This window comes from Oncorhynchus tshawytscha, linkage group LG16 (genome assembly GCF_018296145.1).
Source record: "Oncorhynchus tshawytscha isolate Ot180627B linkage group LG16, Otsh_v2.0, whole genome shotgun sequence".
In the NCBI taxonomy this organism is placed as follows: Eukaryota; Metazoa; Chordata; class Actinopteri; order Salmoniformes; family Salmonidae; genus Oncorhynchus; species Oncorhynchus tshawytscha.
Window position 1 is genome coordinate 31265425 of NC_056444.1, and position 21846 is coordinate 31287270.

The 21846-nt window shown below is 44.3% G+C and overlaps 1 protein-coding gene and 1 non-coding gene across 5 annotated transcripts in view; both read left to right on the forward strand.

Moving 5' to 3' along the window:
* Nucleotides 1-21846, forward strand: part of LOC112215584 (partitioning defective 3 homolog) — a 595003-nt gene that overhangs the window by 272983 nt on the left and 300174 nt on the right. For 3 of the 4 annotated variants that reach the window (XM_042299093.1, XM_042299095.1, XM_042299094.1), the window contains exons 6-8: nucleotides 17068-17133; nucleotides 19461-19570; nucleotides 20397-20480. In XM_042299093.1, coding sequence (XP_042155027.1) covers nucleotides 17068-17133; nucleotides 19461-19570; nucleotides 20397-20480 — 260 coding nt within the window. The remainder of the gene's footprint in view (nucleotides 1-17067; nucleotides 17134-19460; nucleotides 19571-20396; nucleotides 20481-21846) is intronic. The other variant, XM_042299096.1, reaches the window with a different exon arrangement.
* Nucleotides 17144-17198, forward strand: LOC112216644. Its single transcript, XR_002948371.1, has one exon. It is a non-coding gene; the product is annotated as a U7 small nuclear RNA (small nuclear RNA).

The window sequence follows — 21846 nt, forward strand, 5'->3', positions numbered from 1 at the left end:
AGGAGAGGAGAGGAGAGGAGGAGGAGAGGAGAGGGAGGGAGCAGCAGTCATTTGTCAGACAGAGAGTCAGACAACTGCTGAGATGTTTTAACTGCAGATAGGAGGTTTTCCTGACCAATAAAAGTTTTAACTCGAGACCAGAGTCGTTCCTGGTCAAGTCACCAGGTCAGGACTATTTCCTGATCCTATTTATGACACAGCATCCACTAACCCATCAACATAAGTAGGTGGCCATGGTGAGGGTCAAGTGTTGGGTTCCAGTCACCTGGGGTCAAACCGGTGCTTGGGGACGCCCAGGACAGGGTTAATATGGTGCTTGGGGATAGGGTCTTGTTGCCGTCTTCCGCCTGAGATGACAGATAACATCCCACACTCCTCTGTCCTCACCTTTTCATCCTGGTCAGTGGTCACTTCTAGGGTCATGGTATGGTCATTGTTAGGTGGTGACCAACAGGTCACATGTGCCATGAGTCATTCTGCTACCCCAGAATCATTTCTTGCTGTGTGGTCGAGTGGGTCAAATTCCAACAAAATGTACCATCTTACTGCCCTTTCCTTTTATAATCTGTCTAAATAAACATAGAACAATTGTATCTATTATCATCGATCTATATTTAGGCTATAAACCATTTGTATTTCTAAACCATTGATTGTATGAGAGATAGTTTGTGTTTTGATGCTGTCTTTTACATGCACTGAAACCCCCAAAAAGTATTTTCACAAAGGTTAAGGTTAAAGAACCACTTTGGGTGTTTTAGAGTACTTCATTTCTGTTTTAAAACACATTCTGAGTATTAAAACACTTCCATAGGGTTTACATTCAAACACCTTCCAAACACCAGATGTCAGCTGAGATGCATTACTTTTCATGGTGTCATTACACAATCATGGTGTTTTGAGACTTTCTATTTTTACAGTTGTAATTCCATGATCATTTCGCAGATATTTTATTGTCTTATCAAAACACACAACGATTATGAGGTTATTTTCCAAACACTGTATTTCTACTAGTTTTTGAAGTAAATAGGCCTAGTTAAACAGCTTTTACCCAGGGTTTGCTCTCTACTCCTCTTACTGTAATGTATGTTCGCTCTATTGGGATTCAGAATTCTCTTCACCTCTTCCTCTCGCCCTTCACACCAGTAAAGTTCTGCCTTAATTTGACAACTTAATCTGAGCCATAATGGCCCAGACAATCGTTTCTCCCTGGGACTGTAGCCTACGTGTCTGAAACGGCCTATGGCTGGGACTGCATTATAAAGGCATAACAATCGTCAGGCTTTTAATGCAAACAGCATTGGAAGCAGCACAATTAAAGTCCCCTGCTCTCAGATATCTTCCCACACAGTTTGCCCCTTTGGCCTTTCCTGATCCCCTTGAAAGTCTCTCTCTCTCTTTCTCTCTCTCTTTCTCTCCTTTCCTAACTCATAGCCAACTCTGCTGAATGTTTTGGAGACAAATTTTTCTTATCTCATTTCCACCGTTTTGGGCTTTTTGGGCTGTTCCTGCACATTTTTTGGTTGTCCCTGCAGCCTGTCTGGTACTTATTTCTCAGGACTAATTTACCCCCAGCTAGCCTCCGCCGCTCTGAGAGAGAGAGAGAGAGGGGGGGGACTGGTGACAGTTGGCTGTGTTGCTCAAAGAGCCACTGCCTTTTTGTGTCTCCTTCACATGTCTAAATGCATGGACACAGGCACATGCATAAACACACAGACAAACACTCACCTGTCTTGCACTCATGTCGATTATCTTTTTCTTCTTGCCACACCTGATTACCACTCAGGCAGCTTTTCCTACCTCCTTCATTTGGCCCTTCAGAATGAACAACAGCGACAGTCTGTCTGGACTGTTTCTCTGACAGTAAACAGATCTGGAGAAGTGTAGAGCGGAGACATCTCTGCCATGCACGTCAAAGATGACGACATCAAGTGAAACTATGCTGAGGTTACTTTAAGAGGTGAAAGGCATTGTTTCTCTCTCTCCATCTCCTCTCTCTCTATCTCATTGCTCTCTCTCTCTCATTGCTCTCTCTCTCTCTCTCTCTCTCTCTCTCTCATTGCTCTCTCTCTCTCTCTCGCTCTCTCTCCCTCAATCTCCCTCCACCTCCATCTCAACCTGCTCCAGCATATTTTATCATCACCTTATTTATGGGACATTTCTTTCCACGTTCTGATTAGAATTAGCGAGTGAGTTTTCCGATTTGCTCCGTGGAGTGAGAAATCACTTTCTCGATGAGAATAATTGAACATGGGCAGGGGTGCCAGCTCATTAGCTACAAATCATAGGAAGCAGGAGCACCTTAGCACCACACCATAATGACTTGTGGGAATAGAAGGCCCTAGCGTGCCTCGTACGGGGAAAAGTTGGACCAAGCAACAGCAGCACAGAGTCAGACATGGAAGTACTGTAAAACAAGGAAGTTATTACCCTTATTTGTATGAAATGTGTTTAGAGTGTACGTTGAATCAAAGAAGAGATTGACAACCGGACTAGGAGAAGCAATATTAACGTTATTTATTTTCCATTAAATCAGTCTAAAAGCAAGGATTCTACTGCTCACTTTTAGTTATATTGCATACTGGAGGCCTACTGCTGAAAAGCCTTCAGAGTATTCTGCCTAGTCATAGTATGAAAGAGAGTCAAACATTTTAAGGCGAGCCTGTCTGGTCTGCTCAAAGGACATTTACAAATGGAGCTGACTTTGTCCAGGCAGCTATTGTTGACAGTCCGTAGAAATTACTGTAGCTACGCTCTCAAAAACTTTGCAATACATCAAATTGCTCATTTAAGGGCAGACACAAAAAGTTACTTTAGAGAGCCACTTTGACATTAAGTAGTGTCTCTCTGTAGTTCCAAGCTGAATAATCATCACCTGGAGGCAATTAAGCAGTCAAAACCAGGAAAGAAAAAGGACATGCTGCAGTGCAGTGCACAAATGGTGTGCACCCTATTTTCTTTATAGTGCACTACCCTATGGGGCCTGGTCAAAAGTAGTGCACTATCATGGTAATAGGGTGCCATTTGGGACAGAACCATGCAGTCCAGCTTCCACAATGCAAATACAATATTTGAGAGCTAATAAGAGCCATATTCTGCCACACCTATTAGGCTAACCGGTTAAGCACCATTTATTTCCCTGCCAGGGTTTGCAGTGGGGCAAAAGATGGACTTTAGGTGATTGACAGGATCCGATTTCCCTCAGTGCTGAATAATTCAACACTATTTATTTGATTTCCCTTTTCTTTCTTTCTCTCCACTCCCTCTCTCTCTCTCTCCTTTTTACACTCTCTCTTCTCTCTCCTCTTTTCGCTCCTCTCTCTTTTATGTTTTGTTCGTTTCCCTTCCCTGTGCTCCAATGATTCCACACTGGCACAATGAGGTCCAGGGTCACAATGAGCTTTTCACACTGTTTTATTGGTTCCCGTTAGAGGGCCACAGATTTGAAATTGCTGTAGGAATGTAACATGGCTCTAGCCTGCAGTAAACATCTCAAGCCCAGGGAGTGTGTGTGTGGGCGTGCTTGTGTGGAAGGGCCAGGCAGGAAGGTCCATTCTCCATTTAAAGCAAAGAGCCACATTTAATTTGCATCAATGGGAAACAAAAGCGGATGGGGGTTGAATGGGGGCAATGGGATGTTTTTTATGTGACATTGAGAAAGGAGAGAAATAGAGAAAGAAGGAGAGAGCGATGAAAAATGTCCTTTGTGTGACGACACAAATTCACAGCCAGGGTACTAGCTGTGTTCTCTTGTCCTCTTTTGTCTTGTGGTTAGCTCCAGCTGGCTTGGCCTGGCCTCCACTGGCCTATAGCATGCAGGTGAGCCCACTGAGGCTTAAGCCAGTGTCTGTGGATCCTGGATACTCTTTTCATTGCCTTTTTAGATGGAGAAATGCATTAATACAATGCTATTTAGGTAGGTTGGTCACATTTAGTTGAAATATCTTGGATATAAGTGGCTCATTAAAAACAAACAGCATTGCGATAGATTCATTGTCTCGCCATTGTGCTTTTCTCCTTCTGACATTTCTTCCGTCTTACATATACAGATTTTTTTGTGCGTGTGTGTGTGTGTGTGTGTAGACCTTGTTGTTATGCATTAAAATGTGCTCTGTTATTCCCTAAATATATTCAGGATTTCCACTAGAACCAATCTGCTTTCTCCTTCCATTAGGTTTGCCATGGATAAGGCCTGAGAGGGTGCGGTGCTGTCTTGAATTGTAGGCGACATGAATCTGACTTGACGTTTTTGCACGATTGGTCTAAAAGTAAGCAGATAGCTCAGTAAACTAGTATTTCATTGGCAAAGAGTAGACATGATGTTAATATGTTTACCTAAATAGACACAATGGTTGTTGCTTTCTATACTGAACAAAAATATTAACGCAACATGCAACAATTTCAAAGGTTTTAGTGAGGTATACTTCATTGAAGGAAATCAGTCAATTGAAATAGATCAATTAGGCCCTATTCTATGGATTTCACATGGCTGGGCAGTGGTGCAGCCATGGGTGGTCCTGGGAGGGCATCAGCTCATCCACAGGGGAGCCAGGTCCACCCACTGGGGAACCAGGTCCACCCACTGGGGAGCCAAATCAAATCAAATCAAATTTTATTTGTCACATACACATGGTTAGCAGATGTTAATGCGAGTGTAGCGAAATGCTTGTGCTTCTAGTTCCGACAATGCATTAATAACCAACAAGTAATCTAACTAACAATTCCAAAACTACTGTCTTATACACAGTGTAAGGGGATAAAGAATATGTACATAAGGATATATGAATGAGTGATGGTACAGAGCAGCATAGGCAAGATACAGTAGATGATATCGAGTACAGTATATACATATGAGATGAGTATGTAAACAAAGTGGCATAGTTAAAGTGGCTACTGATACATGTATTACATAAGGATGCAGTCGATGATATAGAGTACAGTATATACGTATGCATATGAGATGAATAATGTAGTAACATTATATAAGGTAGCATTGTTTAAAGTGGCTAGTGATATATTTACATCATTTCCCATCAATTCCCATTATTAAAGTGGCTGGAGTTGAGTCAGTGTCATTGTCAGTGTGTTGGCAGCAGCCACTCAATGTTAGTGGTGGCTGTTTAACAGTCTGATGGCCTTGAGATAGAAGCTGTTTTTCAGTCTCTCGGTCCCAGCTTTGATGCACCTGTACTGACCTCGCCTTCTGGATGATAGCGGGGTGAACAGGCAGTGGCTCGGGTGGTTGATGTCCTTGATGATCTTTATGGCCTTCCTGTAACATCGGGTGGTGTAGGTGTCCTGGAGGGCAGGTAGTTTGCCCCCGGTGATGCGTTGTGCAGACCTCACTACCCTCTGGAGAGCCTTAAGGTTGAGGGCGGAGAAGTTGCCGTACCAGGCGGTGATACAGCCCGCCAGGATGCTCTCGATTGTGCATCTGTAGAAGTTTGTGAGTGCTTTTGGTGACAAGCCAAATTTCTTCAGCCTCCTGAGGTTGAAGAGGCGCTGCTGCGCCTTCTTCACGATGCTGTCTGTGTGAGTGGACCAATTCAGTTTGTCTGTGATGTGTATGCCGAGGAACTTAAAACTTGCTACCCTCTCCACTACTGTTCCATCGATGTGGATAGGGGGGTGTTCACTCTGCTGTTTCCTGAAGTCCACAATCATCTCCTTAGTTTTGTTGACGTTGAGTGTGAGGTTATTTTCCTGACACCACACTCCGAGGGCCCTCACCTCCTCCCTGTAGGCCGTCTCGTCGTTGTTGGTAATCAAGCCTACCACTGTTGTGTCGTCCGCAAACTTGATGATTGAGTTGGAGGCGTGCGTGGCCACGCAGTCGTGGGTGAACAGGGAGTACAGGAGAGGGCTCAGAACGCACCCTTGTGGGGCCCCAGTGTTGAGGATCAGCGGGGAGGAGATGTTGTTGCCTACCCTCACCACCTGGGGGCGGCCCGTCAGGAAGTCCAGTACCCAGTTGCACAGGGCGGGGTCGAGACCCAGGGTCTCGAGCTTGATGACGAGCTTGGAGGGTACTATGGTGTTGAATGCCGAGCTGTAGTCGATGAACAGCATTCTCACATAGGTATTCCTCTTGTCCAGATGGGTTAGGGCAGTGTGCAGTGTGGTTGAGATTGCATCGTCTGTGGACCTATTTGGGCGGTAAGCAAATTGGAGTGGGTCTAGAGTGTCAGGTAGGGTGGAGGTGATATGGTCCTTGACTAGTCTCTCAAAGCACTTCATGATGACGGATGTGAGTGCTACGGGCGGTAGTCGTTTAGCTCAGTTACCTTAGCTTTCTTGGGAACAGGAACAATGGTGGCCCTCTTGAAGCATGTGGGAACAGCAGACTGGTATAGGGATTGATTGAATATGTCCGTAAACACACCGGCCAGCTGGTCTGCGCATGCTCTGAGGGCGCGGCTGGGGATGCCGTCTGGGCCTGCAGCCTTGCGAGGGTTAACACGTTTAAATGTCTTACTCACCTCGGCTGCAGTGAAGGAGAGACCGCATGTTTTCATTGCAGGCCGTGTCAGTGGCACTGTATTGTCCTCAAAGCGGGCAAAAAAGTTAGTCTGCCTATTTAGTCTGCCTGGGAGCAAGACATCCTGGTCCGTGACTGGGCTGGATTTCTTCCTGTAGTCCGTGATTGACTGTAGACCCTGCCACATGCCTCTTGTGTCTGAGCCGTTGAATTGAGATTCTACTTTGTCTCTGTACTGACGCTTAGCTTGTTTGATAGCCTTGCGGAGGGAATAGCTGCACTGTTTGTATTCGGTCATGTTACCAGACACCATGTTCCCAGCCAGGTCCACCCACTGGGGAGCCAGGTCCACCCACTGGGGAGCCAGGTCCACCCACTGGGGAGCCAGGTCCACCTGCTTGGGAGCCAGGTCCACCCGCTTGGGAGCCAGGTCCACCCACTGGGGAGCCAGGTCCACCCGCTTGGGAGCCAGGTCCACCCACTTGGGAACCAGGTCCACCCACTGGGGGGCCAGGCCCAGCCAATGTATTTGATTTATTTGATTTAACCTTTATTTAACAAGGTAAGCCAGTTAAGAACTAATTCTAATTCACAATGACGGCATACCAAAAGGCAAAAGGCCTCCTGCGGGGACGTGGGCTGGGGCACATATTTTTTTAAATATAGGACAAAACACACATCACGACAAGAGTGACATCCAAACACTACATAAAGAGAGACCTAAGACCACAACATAGCAGGGCAGCAACATATAAAAAACACAGCATGCTAGCAACACAACATGACAACAACATGGTAGCAATGCAATATGGCAGCAGCACAACACAGTAGCAGCATAAAACAGGGTACACACATTATTGGGCACAGACAACAGCACAAATGGCAAGAAGGTAGAGACAACAATACATCAGAGAGGACAAGTAATCAAAATTAGTTTGAGGACTTTATTACAGACAGAAAGGCTCCTTATAGGACACATCACTACACTCTATGCTCTTCTGTAAACTGGTCATCTCTGTATACCTGTCGCAAGATCAACTAATTTATGCTTATTTATAAAACCCTCTTAGGCTTCACTCCCCCCTGAGATAGCTACTGCAGCCCTCATCCTCTCCATACAACCCCCGTTCTGCCAGTCACATTCTGTTAAAGGTCCCCAAAGCACACACATCCCTGGGTCGCTCCTCTTTTCAGTTCGCTGCAGCTAGCGACTGGAACGAGCTGCAACAAACACTCAAACTGGATAGTAATAATAATAATATTCCTCATCATCCCCCTCCTCAGACGATCCCGCAGGTGAAGAAGCCTGAAGTGGAGGTCCTGGGCTGGCATGGTTACACATCATCTCCAGTTGGACGTACTGCCAAATAATGTAAAATGACGCTGGAGGTCGCTTATGGTAGAGAAAATAATATTAATTTATCAGGCAACAGCTCTGGTTGACATTCCTGCAGTCAGCATGTCAATTACACACTCCCTCAACTTGAGACATCTGTTGCCTTGTGTTGTGTAACAAAAATGTACATTTTAGAGTGGCCTTTTATTGAACCCAGCACAAGGTGCACCTGTGTAATTATCATGCTGTTTATAATCAGCTTATTGATATGCCACACCTGCCCAGGTGGATGGATTAGCTTGGCAAAGGAGAAATGCTCACTGACAGGGATGTAAACAAATTTGTGATTCCTACTTACAAAGCATGTAGAGGTCTGTAATTTTTTATCATAGGTACACTTCAACTGTGAGAGACGGAATCTAAAACAAAAAAACAGAAAATCACATTGTATAATTTTTAAGTAATTCATTTGCATTTGGAAGTAGGAAAACCTGCAAAATCGGCAGTGTATCAAATACTTGTTCTCCCCACTGTGTGTGTGTATATATATATATATTCCCTCTCGAGAACATTTGTTTGCAGATACTGATTTGAACTTAAATGCACTCCTTTTCCTCCTCACCTCCAGATAGTCCCCCAGTCCTATTTGTCCTGGAAGCAGAGTAGTCAAACAGTGCGTCCGCTGGGACCTCATTTCATTACCGGTCCTCTCTGAGTCCACTTCATTTACCCACCCATGGAGCGAGGACACAGCCAAATGAATCCCGACCCCCAGAATCTCAGACTCCAGCAATTAAAAATAAATGAACGAAGCGCCACCTCCTCCCACCATCTTGAAAATGAAGCTCTCGGGGCAACACAGCAAACAAAAGTTAATCTGAGGAATAGACTGGCTCCTCGGTAATGACTATCTCTAGTGTGTACTCTGCTCCTGTTCAGTCATTCATAGGACCACATCAATCATCCTCCTTCAGACGTACCTCTTTGAGGTGTCTATGATGAGGTCTGCACAGGAAACAACCTGTAGCATACTAATGGGGAGACATGGTGTGTCTCTGCTCTCTGCTTTAGATACTGGTTGACTCCCTGCAGGGATGGGATCAATTCCATTTCATTTCAATTGGAATTGGAATTTCTAGGGTGTGTCCCGAGTTGCGCCCTCTTCCTTTTTTCGTGCATTGCGTTTGACCAGGGCTCACATGAGATACCGTGGAATAGGTATATTTAGTTACGGTTCAGCTGTTTGAAACTTGACTGTCCTCTATCTGTTTTACACGTCATTGAAATACTGACATACGTTTATGTCTCTGTGTCAGTCTGGCGGTATCTAACGGACGAGACGCTCACTGACCTTCACAGACACTCTGAGAGATGGATTAGATGTTCAGAGCAGAGAAGACGACTGTCCTGGCCCCTAATCAGCTCAAAATGATGATTCATCTGCTAAAATTACCACAGAGCTCAGTTCAAGTGAAAAGATCCACAGAGTTCAGTTCGTGTAGAGCTCAGTTATTACTTTAGAGTTGAGTTAATGCTTATTATAAACTGGATGGTTCAAGCCTGGAATGCTGATTGGCTGTCAGTCAGGGTCTATCAGACCTTCTACCACAGGTGTGACAAGACATTTATTTAGACTCTTCTAATGACGTTGTTAACCAGTTAAAAATAGCATTAAGGCACCTCAAGGGTTTATGGTCGGTATACTATGGCTAAGGGCGTTGCATCGTGCCTAATAACAGCCCTTAGCCATAGTATACTGACCATATACCACAAACCCCTGAGGTGCCTTATTGCTTAAATGTACCACATGTTAATGCTCAGTTCATGACCAAGCCTCACACTCATCCATTCAGCTCCACAGTTCACGCTCAACCTAGAGATTGAGTGGAGACACAAACACACCTCACCTTACTTAATCAAGTAAGGGACCGAGTGCATCCCAAATGGCAAATCCCTATGTAGTGCACTACTTTTGACCAGGGCCCATAGGGCAAAGTGTGCCATTTGGTACATAGCCTCAGACGCTAGAGAAAAGGATACTATCCTTCTAAACGTTGTTGTTCCTTGACCATGAGGCCAAGTTGAGGATATGCCACAGATATGTTGATTGCAAAACAACTTGACCTCCTCAAAACCCAGTCAAATGTGAGACTGTACAAAAGCCCATTTCCCTTCCCATGTCACCCATCCCTCAGAGCTAACTGCCATTATCCCAAATTAGACCTCCAAAACGTCTCCGTGATTAGATTGGATGTGGCTGTTGCTCCCCTGTCATTAACCCCTCTTCCCTCAGAGTCGTCAGGTCATTTGAATCAGCCATCTGAACTACCCTATTAACGCAGCCAATGCATCAACCCGTCCCGAGTCATCAGACAGTTCTAGACTGTTATTTACATTTATGTTGTGTTTAAGGAAGGTTAAAAAGGCAGAAACCAGAGATAACATCATTATGTGGACACTGAGACGGTCCTGATAATGTAATTCACGTTGCTGTTCACTTTTTCTCTGTGGCGGTAACGGTGGGCGAGTATGAAGGCATAAACCATACTGTCTATGAGCGTATCATATGTGATAATACTACATGTGCATATCAGATGATTCACTGTGTTGATGAACAACTAAGATCTCAACGAGAGGAGAGCCACGTGCAATTTCCATTCATGTCAAGTGGTTAGTCAGGCAAGGGAAAGACACGCAGCCATTGCAATTACTAAGGCCTCTCAATAAAGCCACACCATTGACAACTCTTCAGAGAACCAAGAATAGTGTGTATATCCTTAATGCAAAAATAGGATTAACCCATTTCATTAATTTGCTGAGCGCTGAAGTCAAAGTCATACCCAACAGGAGAGGCCCAGGGCGGAAGCAGAACACTTGCATTGCTACAATAGTAGGTCTCCAATACAACTCTAATGTACAGCAGCTATATTCTGTCTAGCACAGCATCTACTGAGGAAATTATTAGATTCCGATTCTTCAGAGAAAGCTTTGCACACACACACACACACACACACACACACACACGGGAAAGAAATGACAGTAGAGTAACCCTGTGTAGGCCGGCTGTCCGTGTCTCTGCCGATGGGGAGAAACACAGGCTGACTCTCTGATGAGGACGTGTTCTCCTCTCTGATTCCGACTCAGAACCCATGGGCTCAGAACTGTTCAAAGCAGACGTTCCCAAGTAGGGATTAGATGTACTATTCCTTTTGATAAACGATATCTAAGATACAGTATAGATTCATTATAAGACTATTCCTTTTGAGAAACGATATCCAAGATGAGAGTAAAACAAGACGAACAAGTACTTTATCGGAGTAACGGATAAGTTTGTTTCACTGTGGCCGCTGTGTTTTTTCTATGCTGTCTTTTTGATCTCGCTGACCAAAGCACGACGTTCTTAATCATCAGTCCAGGAAAAGAGGCTTCAGCCAATCAGGGGGCAGCAGAGATGCCAACAGGGATGCAGGAATCAGCTACCCATAATGCAGTTAGGAAACACACCAAGCTCCATTACTGGCTAATGAAATCTATTTTCCCTGGCACTGAATCTCAGATGTCGTAAACTTCACATTCGCCCCCAGTTCTATTTCTAGTCGAGTTGATGTAGTTTTCTCCCCTTTTAATCAACAAAGACATCAAACCTTTAAATCTCCCTGTCTGCCTTTGGTTTTAAGACGCACCGCTAATAGGGTATAAAAGTTTGCATTCTGTATGACGTGGATTTACTTTAAGCAAATTAAAGCCCAAACAGGTTCTTAATGCTATTAAGCAAATTAAATCAGAGATGTGAGCCTACCTGGGTCACATTTGTCCACATCAGTCTGAAAGGGTGTGTTGTGTGTTGCAGAAAAGACTGGCATTTGGAGAACTGGACCGGAGGGGATAGTTTGTTTCTTCCTGTCTTCTCTGTCAATGAATTGCATCTGTGTTACAGTACATCATCTGCCAACCAGGATTTCATATGAGTCCAGGCAGATCTATCAATGACACGGCTTCCCTCTGCTCTGGGCTGCTGTATCGTTAAATGGAACATTAATTCAATTAGGGACAGCTAATTATAAGGGCTTAAATCAATCACTGAGTCAATAACAAAATCTCAAGCGGACGGAGACTCAAATGTTCGAGCCCTCATCAATAACAGTCAGGTTAGGAAGGAATGCTCTCTGGTCAGACCCAGAGCTTTAAAAGGATATGAATTATTGAAATCCACAATTCTCTTTTGTCCAGGGAGGGCAGTCTTACATGATCTATATGGTCACTCTGGTTGAAAATAACTGAACTCGTACAGTTACAATGAGACCTTTGTTACAATGAGACCACACAAATTTTGTCTATATACTGTAGTTTTATTTATATAAACTTAGAAAAAAAGAAATGGCCCTTTTTCAGGACCCTGTCTTTCAAAGAAAATTCATAAAAATCTAAATAACTTCACAGATCTTCATTGTAAAGCGTTTAAACACTGTTTCCCATGCTTGTTCAATGAACCCTAAACAATTACTGAACATGCACATGTGGAACGGTCGTTAAGACACTAACAGCTTATAGACGGTAGGCAATTAAGGTTACAGTTGTGAAAACTTAGGACACTAAAGAGACCTTTCTACTGACTCTGAAAAACACCAAAAGAAAGATGCCCAGTTTCCCTGCTCCTTTGCTTGAACGTGCCTTAGGAATGCAGCAAGGAGGCATGAGGACTGCAGATGTGGCCAGCGCCATAGATTGCAATGTCCGTACTGTGATATGCCTAAGACAGCGTTACAGGGAGACAGGACGGACAGCTGATCATCCTCGTAGTGGCAGACCACATGTAACAACACCTGCACAGGATTGGTACATCCGAACATCACACCTGCAGGACAGGTACAGGAAGGCAACAACAACTGCCCAAGTTACACCAGGAATGCACAATCCCTCCATCAGTGCTCAGACTGTCCGCAATAGGCTGAGAGAGGCTGGACTGAGGGCTTGTAGGCCTGTTGTAAGGCAGGCCCTCACCAGACATCAACGGCAACAATGTTGCCTATGGGCACAAACCCACCATTGCTGGACCAGACAGGACTGGCAAAAACTGTTCTTCACTGACGAGTCGCAGTTTTCTCTCACCAGGGGTGATGGTCGGATTTGCGTTTATCGTCGAAGGAATGAGCGTTACACCAAGTCCTGCACTCTGGAGCAGGATCGATTTGGAGGTGGAGGGTCCGTCATGGTCTGGGGTGGTGTGTCCCAGCATCATCGGACTGAGCTTGTTGTCATTGCAGGTAGTCTCAATGCTGTGCGTTACAGGGAAGACATCCTCCTCCCTCATGTGGTACCCTTCCTGCAGGCTCATCCTGACATGACCCTCCAGCATGACAATGCCACAAGCCATACTGCTCGTTCTGTGCGTGATTTCCTGCAAGACAGGAATGTCAGTGTTCTGCCATGGCCAGAGAAGAGCCCGGATCTCAATCCCATTGAGCACGTCTGGGACCTGTTGGATGGGAGGACGAGGGCTAGGGCCATTCCCCCCAGAAATGTCCGGGAACTTGCATGTGCCTTGGTGGAAGGGTGGGGTAACATCTCACAGCAAGAACTGGCAAATCTGCTGCAGTCCATGAGGAGGAGATACACTGCAGTACTTAATACAGCTGGTGGCCACACCAGATACTGACTGTTACTTTTGTTGTTGACCCCCCTTTTGTTCAGGAACACATTATTCCATTTATGTTAGTCACATGGCTGTGGAACTTGTTCAGTTTATGTCTCAGTTGTTGAATCTTGTTATGTTCATTACAAATATTTACACATGTTAAGTTTGCTGAAAATAAACACAGTTGACAGTGAGAGGACGTTTATTTTTTTCAGAGTTTATTTGTTTATGCTATTTTGATATTGAATACTGCACTGTTGGGTAAGGCTTGCAAGTTAAACATTTCACTGTACTTGTGCACGTGACAAATTAAACTTGAATGACAGTTGGAAAAATAATTGTTGACAGGATCTGTTTAAGAGTGGATCCCAGTCGTTTGAGTCACGATTCAGCAGTGTAGTCAAGGGTTTAATGTAGGGTTGGGGTTCAGGAAGTGATTTGAAGTTAAAATTCTGAAATTGAATGTTTATTTTCAGTTTATTGAGAAAGCATTGAAAATACTGTAGATGCCATTATTTCAGTTATTTCATTTTTATTTAACTTCAATTGGAATTGACCCTGATTTAAAGGCTTTAGGAAGCCTTTACTAACTGTATCTCTTTACTGTAGTTATACTGTAGTTGTCCTTGCATTATGGTGACTAGAGAAGCAATGTCCACTCTATCATGTTATGCCAGACATGGTGCCAGTGTCTTGTATGGTCTCATTTGTCTCTGTCTCTTGGACTGCACTGTAACCACATTAGCTCTATCATGTAATGAGGATGCAATTATTGGCCTTGACCTTTGTGAATGAGAGGAAAGCCTCCCTCCACCCTTCCTTCACCCTCTTCCCCTTCCTCATTTCAACATAATAATATGGATTTCTTTTCACACGTCAAAGTGTTTGTTACACTTGGCTATTCCAGTGTTTCATTTTGGTAATTCCAGCGTTTCTTTTTGGTCATTCCAGTGTTTCATTTTGGTCATTCCAGTGTTTCTTTTTGGGCATTCCAGTATTTATTTTTGGCCATTCCAGTGTTTTCTTTTTGGCCATTCCAGTGTTTCTTTTTGGCCATCCCAGTGTTTCTTTTTGGCCATCCCAGTGTTTCTTATTGGCCATTCCAGTGTTTCTTTCTGGCCATCCCAGTGTTTTTTTTGGCCATTCCAGTGTTTTTTTTGGCCATTCCAGTGTTTCTTTTTCAGTGTTTTTTTGGCCATTCCAGTGTTTCTTTTGGCCATCCCAGTGTTTCTTTTTGGCCATTCCAGTGTTTCTTTTTGGCCATCCCAGTGTTTCTTTTGGCCATCCCAGTGTTTCTTTTTGGCCATCCCAGTGTTTCTTTTTGGCCATCCCAGTGTTTCTTTTGGCCATTCCAGTGTTTCTTTTTGGCCATTCCAGTGTTTCTTTTTGGCCATCCCAGTGTTTCTTTTTGGCCATTCCATTCCAGTGTTTCTTTTTGGCCATTCCAGTGTTTTTTTTGGCCATTCCCATGTGTTTCTTTTTGGCCATTCCAGTGTTTCTTTTTGGCCATCCCAGTGTTTCTTTTGCCCATTCCAGTGTTTCTTTTAGGCCATTCCAGTGTTTCTTTTTGCCCATCCCAGTGTTTCTTTTTGCCCATTCCAGTGTTTCTTTTTGGCCATCCCAGTGTTTCTTTTGCCCATTCCAGTGTTTCTTTTTGGCCATTCCAGTGTTTCTTTTTGCCCATCCCAGTGTTTCTTTTTGGCCATTCCAGTGTTTCTTTTTGGCCATCCCAGTGTTTCTTTTTGCCCATTCCAGTGTTTCTTTTTGGCCATCCCAGTGTTTCTTTTTGCCCATTCCAGTGTTTCTTTTTGGCCATCCCAGTGTTTCTTTTTGGCCATTCCAGTGTTTCTTTTTGCCCATCCCAGTGTTTCTTTTTGGCCATTCCAGCCATTCCAGTGTTTCTTTTTGGCCATTCCAGTGTTTCTTTTTGGCCATCCCAGTGTTTCTTTTTGCCCATTCCAGTGTTTCTTTTTGGCCATTCCAGTGTTTCTTTTGGCCATCCCAGTGTTTCTTTTTGCCCATTCCAGTTTTCTTTTTGGCCATCCCAGTGTTTTCTTTTTGGCCATCCCAGTGTTTCTTTTTGGCCATTCCAGTGTTTTCTTTTTGGCCATTCCAGTGTTTTCTTTTTGGCCATTCCAGTGTTTTCTTTTTGCCCATTCCAGTGTTTTCTTTTTGGCCATCCCAGTGTTTCTTTTTGGCCATCCCAGTGTTTCCTTCAGGATGGGATCTGATGGAAGGTTACTCGGCACACACCCTTACCACCAACCCTCCAGCGAGCAGACAATGTATGTGCACCCATGCGTCAATGTGTTTGTTTCGGGGTCAATCCGTGACCCAGCAGGTAGCTAGTCCTGCATCCAGCAGCCCTACCCCGTATCCTCCTTATTCCCCCTGTCCACTCTCTCACCACTCAATCTGCGAAAGGAAACGGCACTCTGCACATTACAGTCCCTCCCTCTACTCCCTCCCCGTCTGACTGCCAAGCCAAGTTTCATATCTGCTTCAATAATCTAATGCACTGGCTGTCTAACCGCCAGGCTCCTAACGCTGTGCTTCCTATCATTGTTGGAGAGGCAGTTGGCTCTGACCCAGCCCCATGCCCGCACAGCACACAGCCATCCCAGCCCCATGTGTTGAGAGATGTGCTCTCAGGCCCCTTCACTCCACCATGTCTGACTCTGCACAACACAGATAGGACCTAAAGTGAGGTGCAGAGAGAGGTGAAACGCTGCAGCGCTACTTCCCCTCTGATCAGGAAGGAAGGCATTGTCCGGCCAACTATAGTCAGGGGAATGAGATGGAGAGAGAGATTGATTTTAAAAATAGCTTTATTGGCCCTGTAGTTACATCGTTAAAGGCACAAGATTTACTTCATTGTAACGGACCTAAAAAGTTAAAACCAAGCCCCCTCCTCGTCCACTATACATAGAACCCACCTGAGAGAGAAGGAGAGCGATAGAGAGGTGTCTCGTTAGCTAGTGGCTCACCTCTCCTGTCACTAAATGCTTAGTACTGGCAATGAGACAGAGAGCGAGACAGATGGACAATAGAGCAGGGCTGGCAGCCAGTGTAAGGCTCTTTCTGCCCTTGGTGACAAGAAGAGAGTGACACCCACTGCTTCTGAGTCACTCAGTCAATCAGTCCATCAGGGATGTCAGTCACCAGTTATCCCTCAGGGGACTACTATATCTACCTTACTATATGTCTCTCTCGCTTGCTCTCTCGTTCTTTCACTCTTTTGTATTTCTCTCTCCAACTCTTTGTCTCCCTCACTCCCTCCACATGAAAAAAATACTAGACTTGACTACATCACTTACTATATAATTATGTAGTAAACTGTAGTATATTGTAGAGTATTATACTACACACTGTAGTATCCCTCGATCATGTGTAGTACTTACTATAGAATGCTGGAGTATACTATAGTAAATACTACAGCATTACCAACTTTTGTTTCTTAAGTACTACATGAATGTCCGCAAAAACTGTGCAGTCCCCTATAAGTTAATGATATACTCTGCCCATTCCCCTCCCCCATACCCCATATCCCAATTTGTGTCACTCATAAGTGAGAAACATATATGCCAAGTATAAATCCTAATTATATTGTATTCTCTACAGGTTTTAGAAAAGAGCAGAAGCTCTGAACTATCTGTTCAGACCCCAGTCATACCTGCCTACCTACAGGTAGGTTATGGAAAACCTGCTCTTTTACAATTTCTCCAGTAGGTTTCTTCGAGGAGAAAACCTCCACTTCTATGTCAAAGATAATACAACAAAAACACTAGTAAATACTACAATAATTTATGCAAAAAAATATTTGTCTGCAAAAACACAATAAATACCACAGCATGCTACAGTAAATACTACAGTATACCACAATCTGCAAAAACGCTACATTAATTTAGTATATACTCGTTTTCTTTTAAGTCAGTAATTATTCTGTAGTTAAATGTAAATAATAGTTTTCGCCGTCGTGTTTTTGATAACTTTAGTCCAGTGAATACTACAGTAAAGTCTTCAAAAACATTACAGTGAATACTATTCTATTTATACCATAGTGTAGTACTTTTTTCATGTGGGTATCTTGCTACCTATCTCTGTTGTGAACCATGGATAGAAACCTCTCCTCACATCTGTGCACCAATGAGCTCCACACACTGATACCTCACTCTCTCCTCCACTCCTTGTCTCCTCCCGTCATCCACTCCACTCCTCCACCTCTACCGCTTAGCTCAGCCTCAGCTCGACAGGTCTCCCTTTCCACTGGATAGAGATTCTCGGGAGCAGAGATGCATTCATGTCATACAAAATTGTCACTCAACAAACAGCAAGGCTTGTCACCGAGAGCAACTGTTATGGGAGTTAATTACTTGTCAGTGTCAGTAATGATAAATGTGAATCACCACCTCTTCCTCGGCTTCAACCCAGCCATCTAAACCCTATTGTCAAAGGCAACAAGCAAAGAGCACTCCGCCATTCGTCTTCCCCTGCATACATGCTCTATGCAAATTATCTGGCTTTTTTTTTTTTGAACTCTGTATTTTTTAAATATTTTTCCCTTTCTCCTCCTCAGTATTCCACTTTTGGATACCTGATTGTATTTATTTTTCCATTATCACATGCTTCCTTCCCTTCTTTTCCCTTCACCTCCACCATTATGTTATCCTTCAGTCCTCTGTTTATAGTTCATGTAAGCATTCCACGGGTTGCCAGGTACCCTTGGGTTGCCAGGTCCGTTGAGGTCCCACTGTACAGTATGCCAGTATCCCCCTTGTTTTCCAATAGAAAGCATATGAATAAAAGCAAGGAGGCACATGAGACCTGTCATAATTAAAAACAACAGAACCGGGGCCTTGCATTGGGGACAAAGGTGATTGGATTGACTAATTTTTATAGAAACACCTAATAGAGGAAACAGCAGCTGCTTGGCAGCAGGATTCTGTCACTATTCTGATTAAATTGTCATGACCCCATGTCAGTCTCTCTTCACCTTCGGAAATGTATAAATAAGAATACGAGTCTCCCGACGGGCCCCAGTACCCCCTCTAAACCCCTCCCGTGTCGCAGGGGTTCACCGTTTGAAAGGGCTGAATGCATTTCCATAAAAAGAGAATGAGAGAGCGAACAGAGCGGGTATTTAGATGTGCTTGACATTTCAGCGAGGAGGGAAGGTGTAGGGGTGGGGCAGTAGGCATATTAATATCAGAGGCTAACAAACCATTTCAGGTCTTCTCCCTCTCTGCTATGTGTCTAGACATACTAACCCCCCCCCCCAGAATGTCATCATTATAACAAAGAATCACCACATACCTTCTTGATCGAAATATCACCATTACACTTACCGTATGAATCAGCTGTGGATGAATGTTTGTTTTGTTTTGGTACTACCACTGCAAAAACACTACATTGTTATCTACGTGCATCATGAATACTGTGAATGTATCTCTTTAATACAGTATACGAACTTCCTATTTCTCACAGAGGATGCTAAGGTCCCCAGCCGTCTGATATTGAGTCTGTCTGTAAACAGGGAGACAGAGAGGTATAATGGCTAATGGCCCTGGCTGAAGAACAGGGAGAAGGGTAAATGAAATGGAGAGAGAGAGAGAGAGAGAGAGAGAGAGAGTGAGAGTGAAAGAAACAAATGGCCTGTGTCTCATCCTCCCGTCGCTTTATCAGATTACTGTAAGAACCTGGCAAACCGCTACCTCCTCCCATCCCCCCCATCCACATTGATTGAGTATGAGTAATCGATTACGGCCACTTCAGTGTTGCTTGGCTGTCCTCTGTCGGATGTTGCGGAGAGAGAGCGAGAGAGAGCCCCAACGCTAAAACAGAGACCATTACTCTCCTTCTCCTGTAATTGGATTAAAAAGAAGGGAGGAAAGAAGAGATGAGATGCAGAGACGCAGACGGTAGGACAGCTTAGGTCACCGCCAGTATAGTCTTTGATGTTCCCTGTCACCTTGTTCTCTCTCTTTCTCTCACACTCACTCTTTATGTCTGTCTAGGAGGAGGAGGAGGAAGAGGAGAGGGTGAAGCAGGAAGAGAGGAATGGGAGAATAGAGCCGGTGGGGAGAGCAGACTCCTGTGTGGAACACTCCCCAACGTTATCTCTGAAGTAAGTGCATTACACACCACTGTCCTCCTGGTAGGAATGGACTCACCCAACTCTCTCTCTTCCTGTAATATAACCACTTCTTATGACAGGCATACACCATATAGACTCACTCATCTCAGTACTTCATAACATTGTCGTGTCCATGAATCAGATGTTCTATACTCAATATATACACCATTATTACATAGTTACAGATTCATTGTCCAAGACCACCTTACACTCAGTGCATGTCTCCACCATCAGTGTTACCACCATCATCATCATCATCATCATCATGTGATTTTCCATGTATTTTTTAACTATTATTAATGTGACTCCCTTGTACGCCTTCACAGCTTTATTTGCAGGGCTGAAGCATCGCTCCACATTTCCAATTCATCGGGGCTAGTTTTACTGCAGAGCCCACAAAGACCTGATCTTAATCACTTAATTGGAGTCTCCATTTGGGTCTTTAATCGACCTCTGGTTCCTCAGCCTGACTGTATAATGGATGGCTTCATGAGAGAAGAGGCATAGCTGAGCCAAAGCCAATCTCTATAGGGCTCGTATCCCAAATGGCACCCTATTTCCTATAATATTCACTATGGGCCTTGGTCAAAAGTAGTGCGCTACAAAGGGAACCGAATGTCATTTGGGACTGGACCAGTGAGTGACTGCAGTAGCATCTCCCTAGCTGCTAGATATAGGCTCCATTCCCAGACCTGTCATGTTATCCTGTTGTTTTGTGTTATTCTCAATTTTTTCTGTTTCTGTTTTTATTTCACACATGCGTTCCTCCCTCCCACCGTCCCTCTCACCCCCTGCCTCATCCATCATTGTCCCACAGTGACATGCTAAAGCTGGTAGAGGTGTCCAATGTCGGCGGGCCTCTGGGGATCCACGTTGTGCCTTTCAGTGCCACGGACAGAAGGTAAAACTGACTGCTGATCAAGGATTAGGCCCCACCTGTCCATATAACAGTATTCATTGTGATCTGAAATGAAAAACTGGTCCTAGATCAGCACTCCTACTCTGAGAAGCTAGACTTATTAGGGCCCAGCTTCCCTGTCCCAGTATGAAAAGACTACAGTAATCCTACTAGGCTAGCCCCTAGCCCCTTGTCCCGATCTGTCCGCTGCATCCTTTTGTTCAGTTTGACGCCTCTGAAATCTCTCTCTCTCTCTCTCCGTCTCTCTCTCTCTCCGTCTCTCTCTCTCTCTCTCACTCTCTCCATCTCTCTCTCTCTCTCTGTCTCTCTCCGTCTCTCTCTCTGTCTCTCTCCGTCTCTCTCTCTCCGTCTCTCTCTCTCTCCCCTCTCTCTCTCTCTCTCTCTCTCTCTCTCCGTCTCTCTCAATCTCCCTGTCTCTCTCTCTCTGTCCATTCTCTCACCCGATCTCTCTCCAGCTCTGTCGCTCACGGCTGTCATTGTGAGTGACTGTGATGTCTCTTGGCCTCTTTTTTAAAATCTTTCTTCTTCCTTTTGTGTTTTCAATTTCTGAAACACTTGTCCCTTACCAATGTGAGTGCTATTTTACAGCTCCAAGGAGACAATGAACATAGAAAAGGAAAGGATGAAAGCGGTTTGTTCTTGACTGGAGGCTGTATAGTCTGTGTTCTACACGTTCCTTTTATTCTGAGTTCTATGTTACGAGTTCTATCCACGGGCCACAATGGACTTCAGACGTCCTCTGGTTTGAAGGTGACTTTTTGGGGGAGAAATAAATCCTTCTAGCGACTATATCTATTTAGGCGTTTGACCCTCCTCGGTGAAGAATAGTGATGACAAGAGCATGATGCTGAATATATCAGAGTTTATAGTTATTCACAATCAGCAGGAACTGGCCAATACAATCAAAACTAAAAGTGAATGCATAACATGGGTCCTACATGTACACCAATGGATTGGCACAGTGCACACCCCCAAAGTCACGGTAACATAAACATATGTCCCAAATGGCCAGTACGGCTAAAAGTAGTGCACTATATAGGGCATAGGGTGCCATTTGGGACACCATCACACAGTGGAAGAAACACAAAGGAATGAGGTGAAAATACTGATGAAAGAAATTATATGGGATATCATGTGGGACTCTGTCATTGAAGGTTGCTGTTGTCATTTCATTAAGATAACTCACTCAGGCCTTTGATTCTATTGCCGTTCCTGAGAAACTAGCATGATGTTGTTGAACTAGAAATAGGCTTGACCTTTGAGAATTGAGCATCGGATTCTTACAGTATACTGCCTTAGCTTTGGCTCAGAAAAGAAAGAGAGAAAGATGAAATATCGATGTTAGATA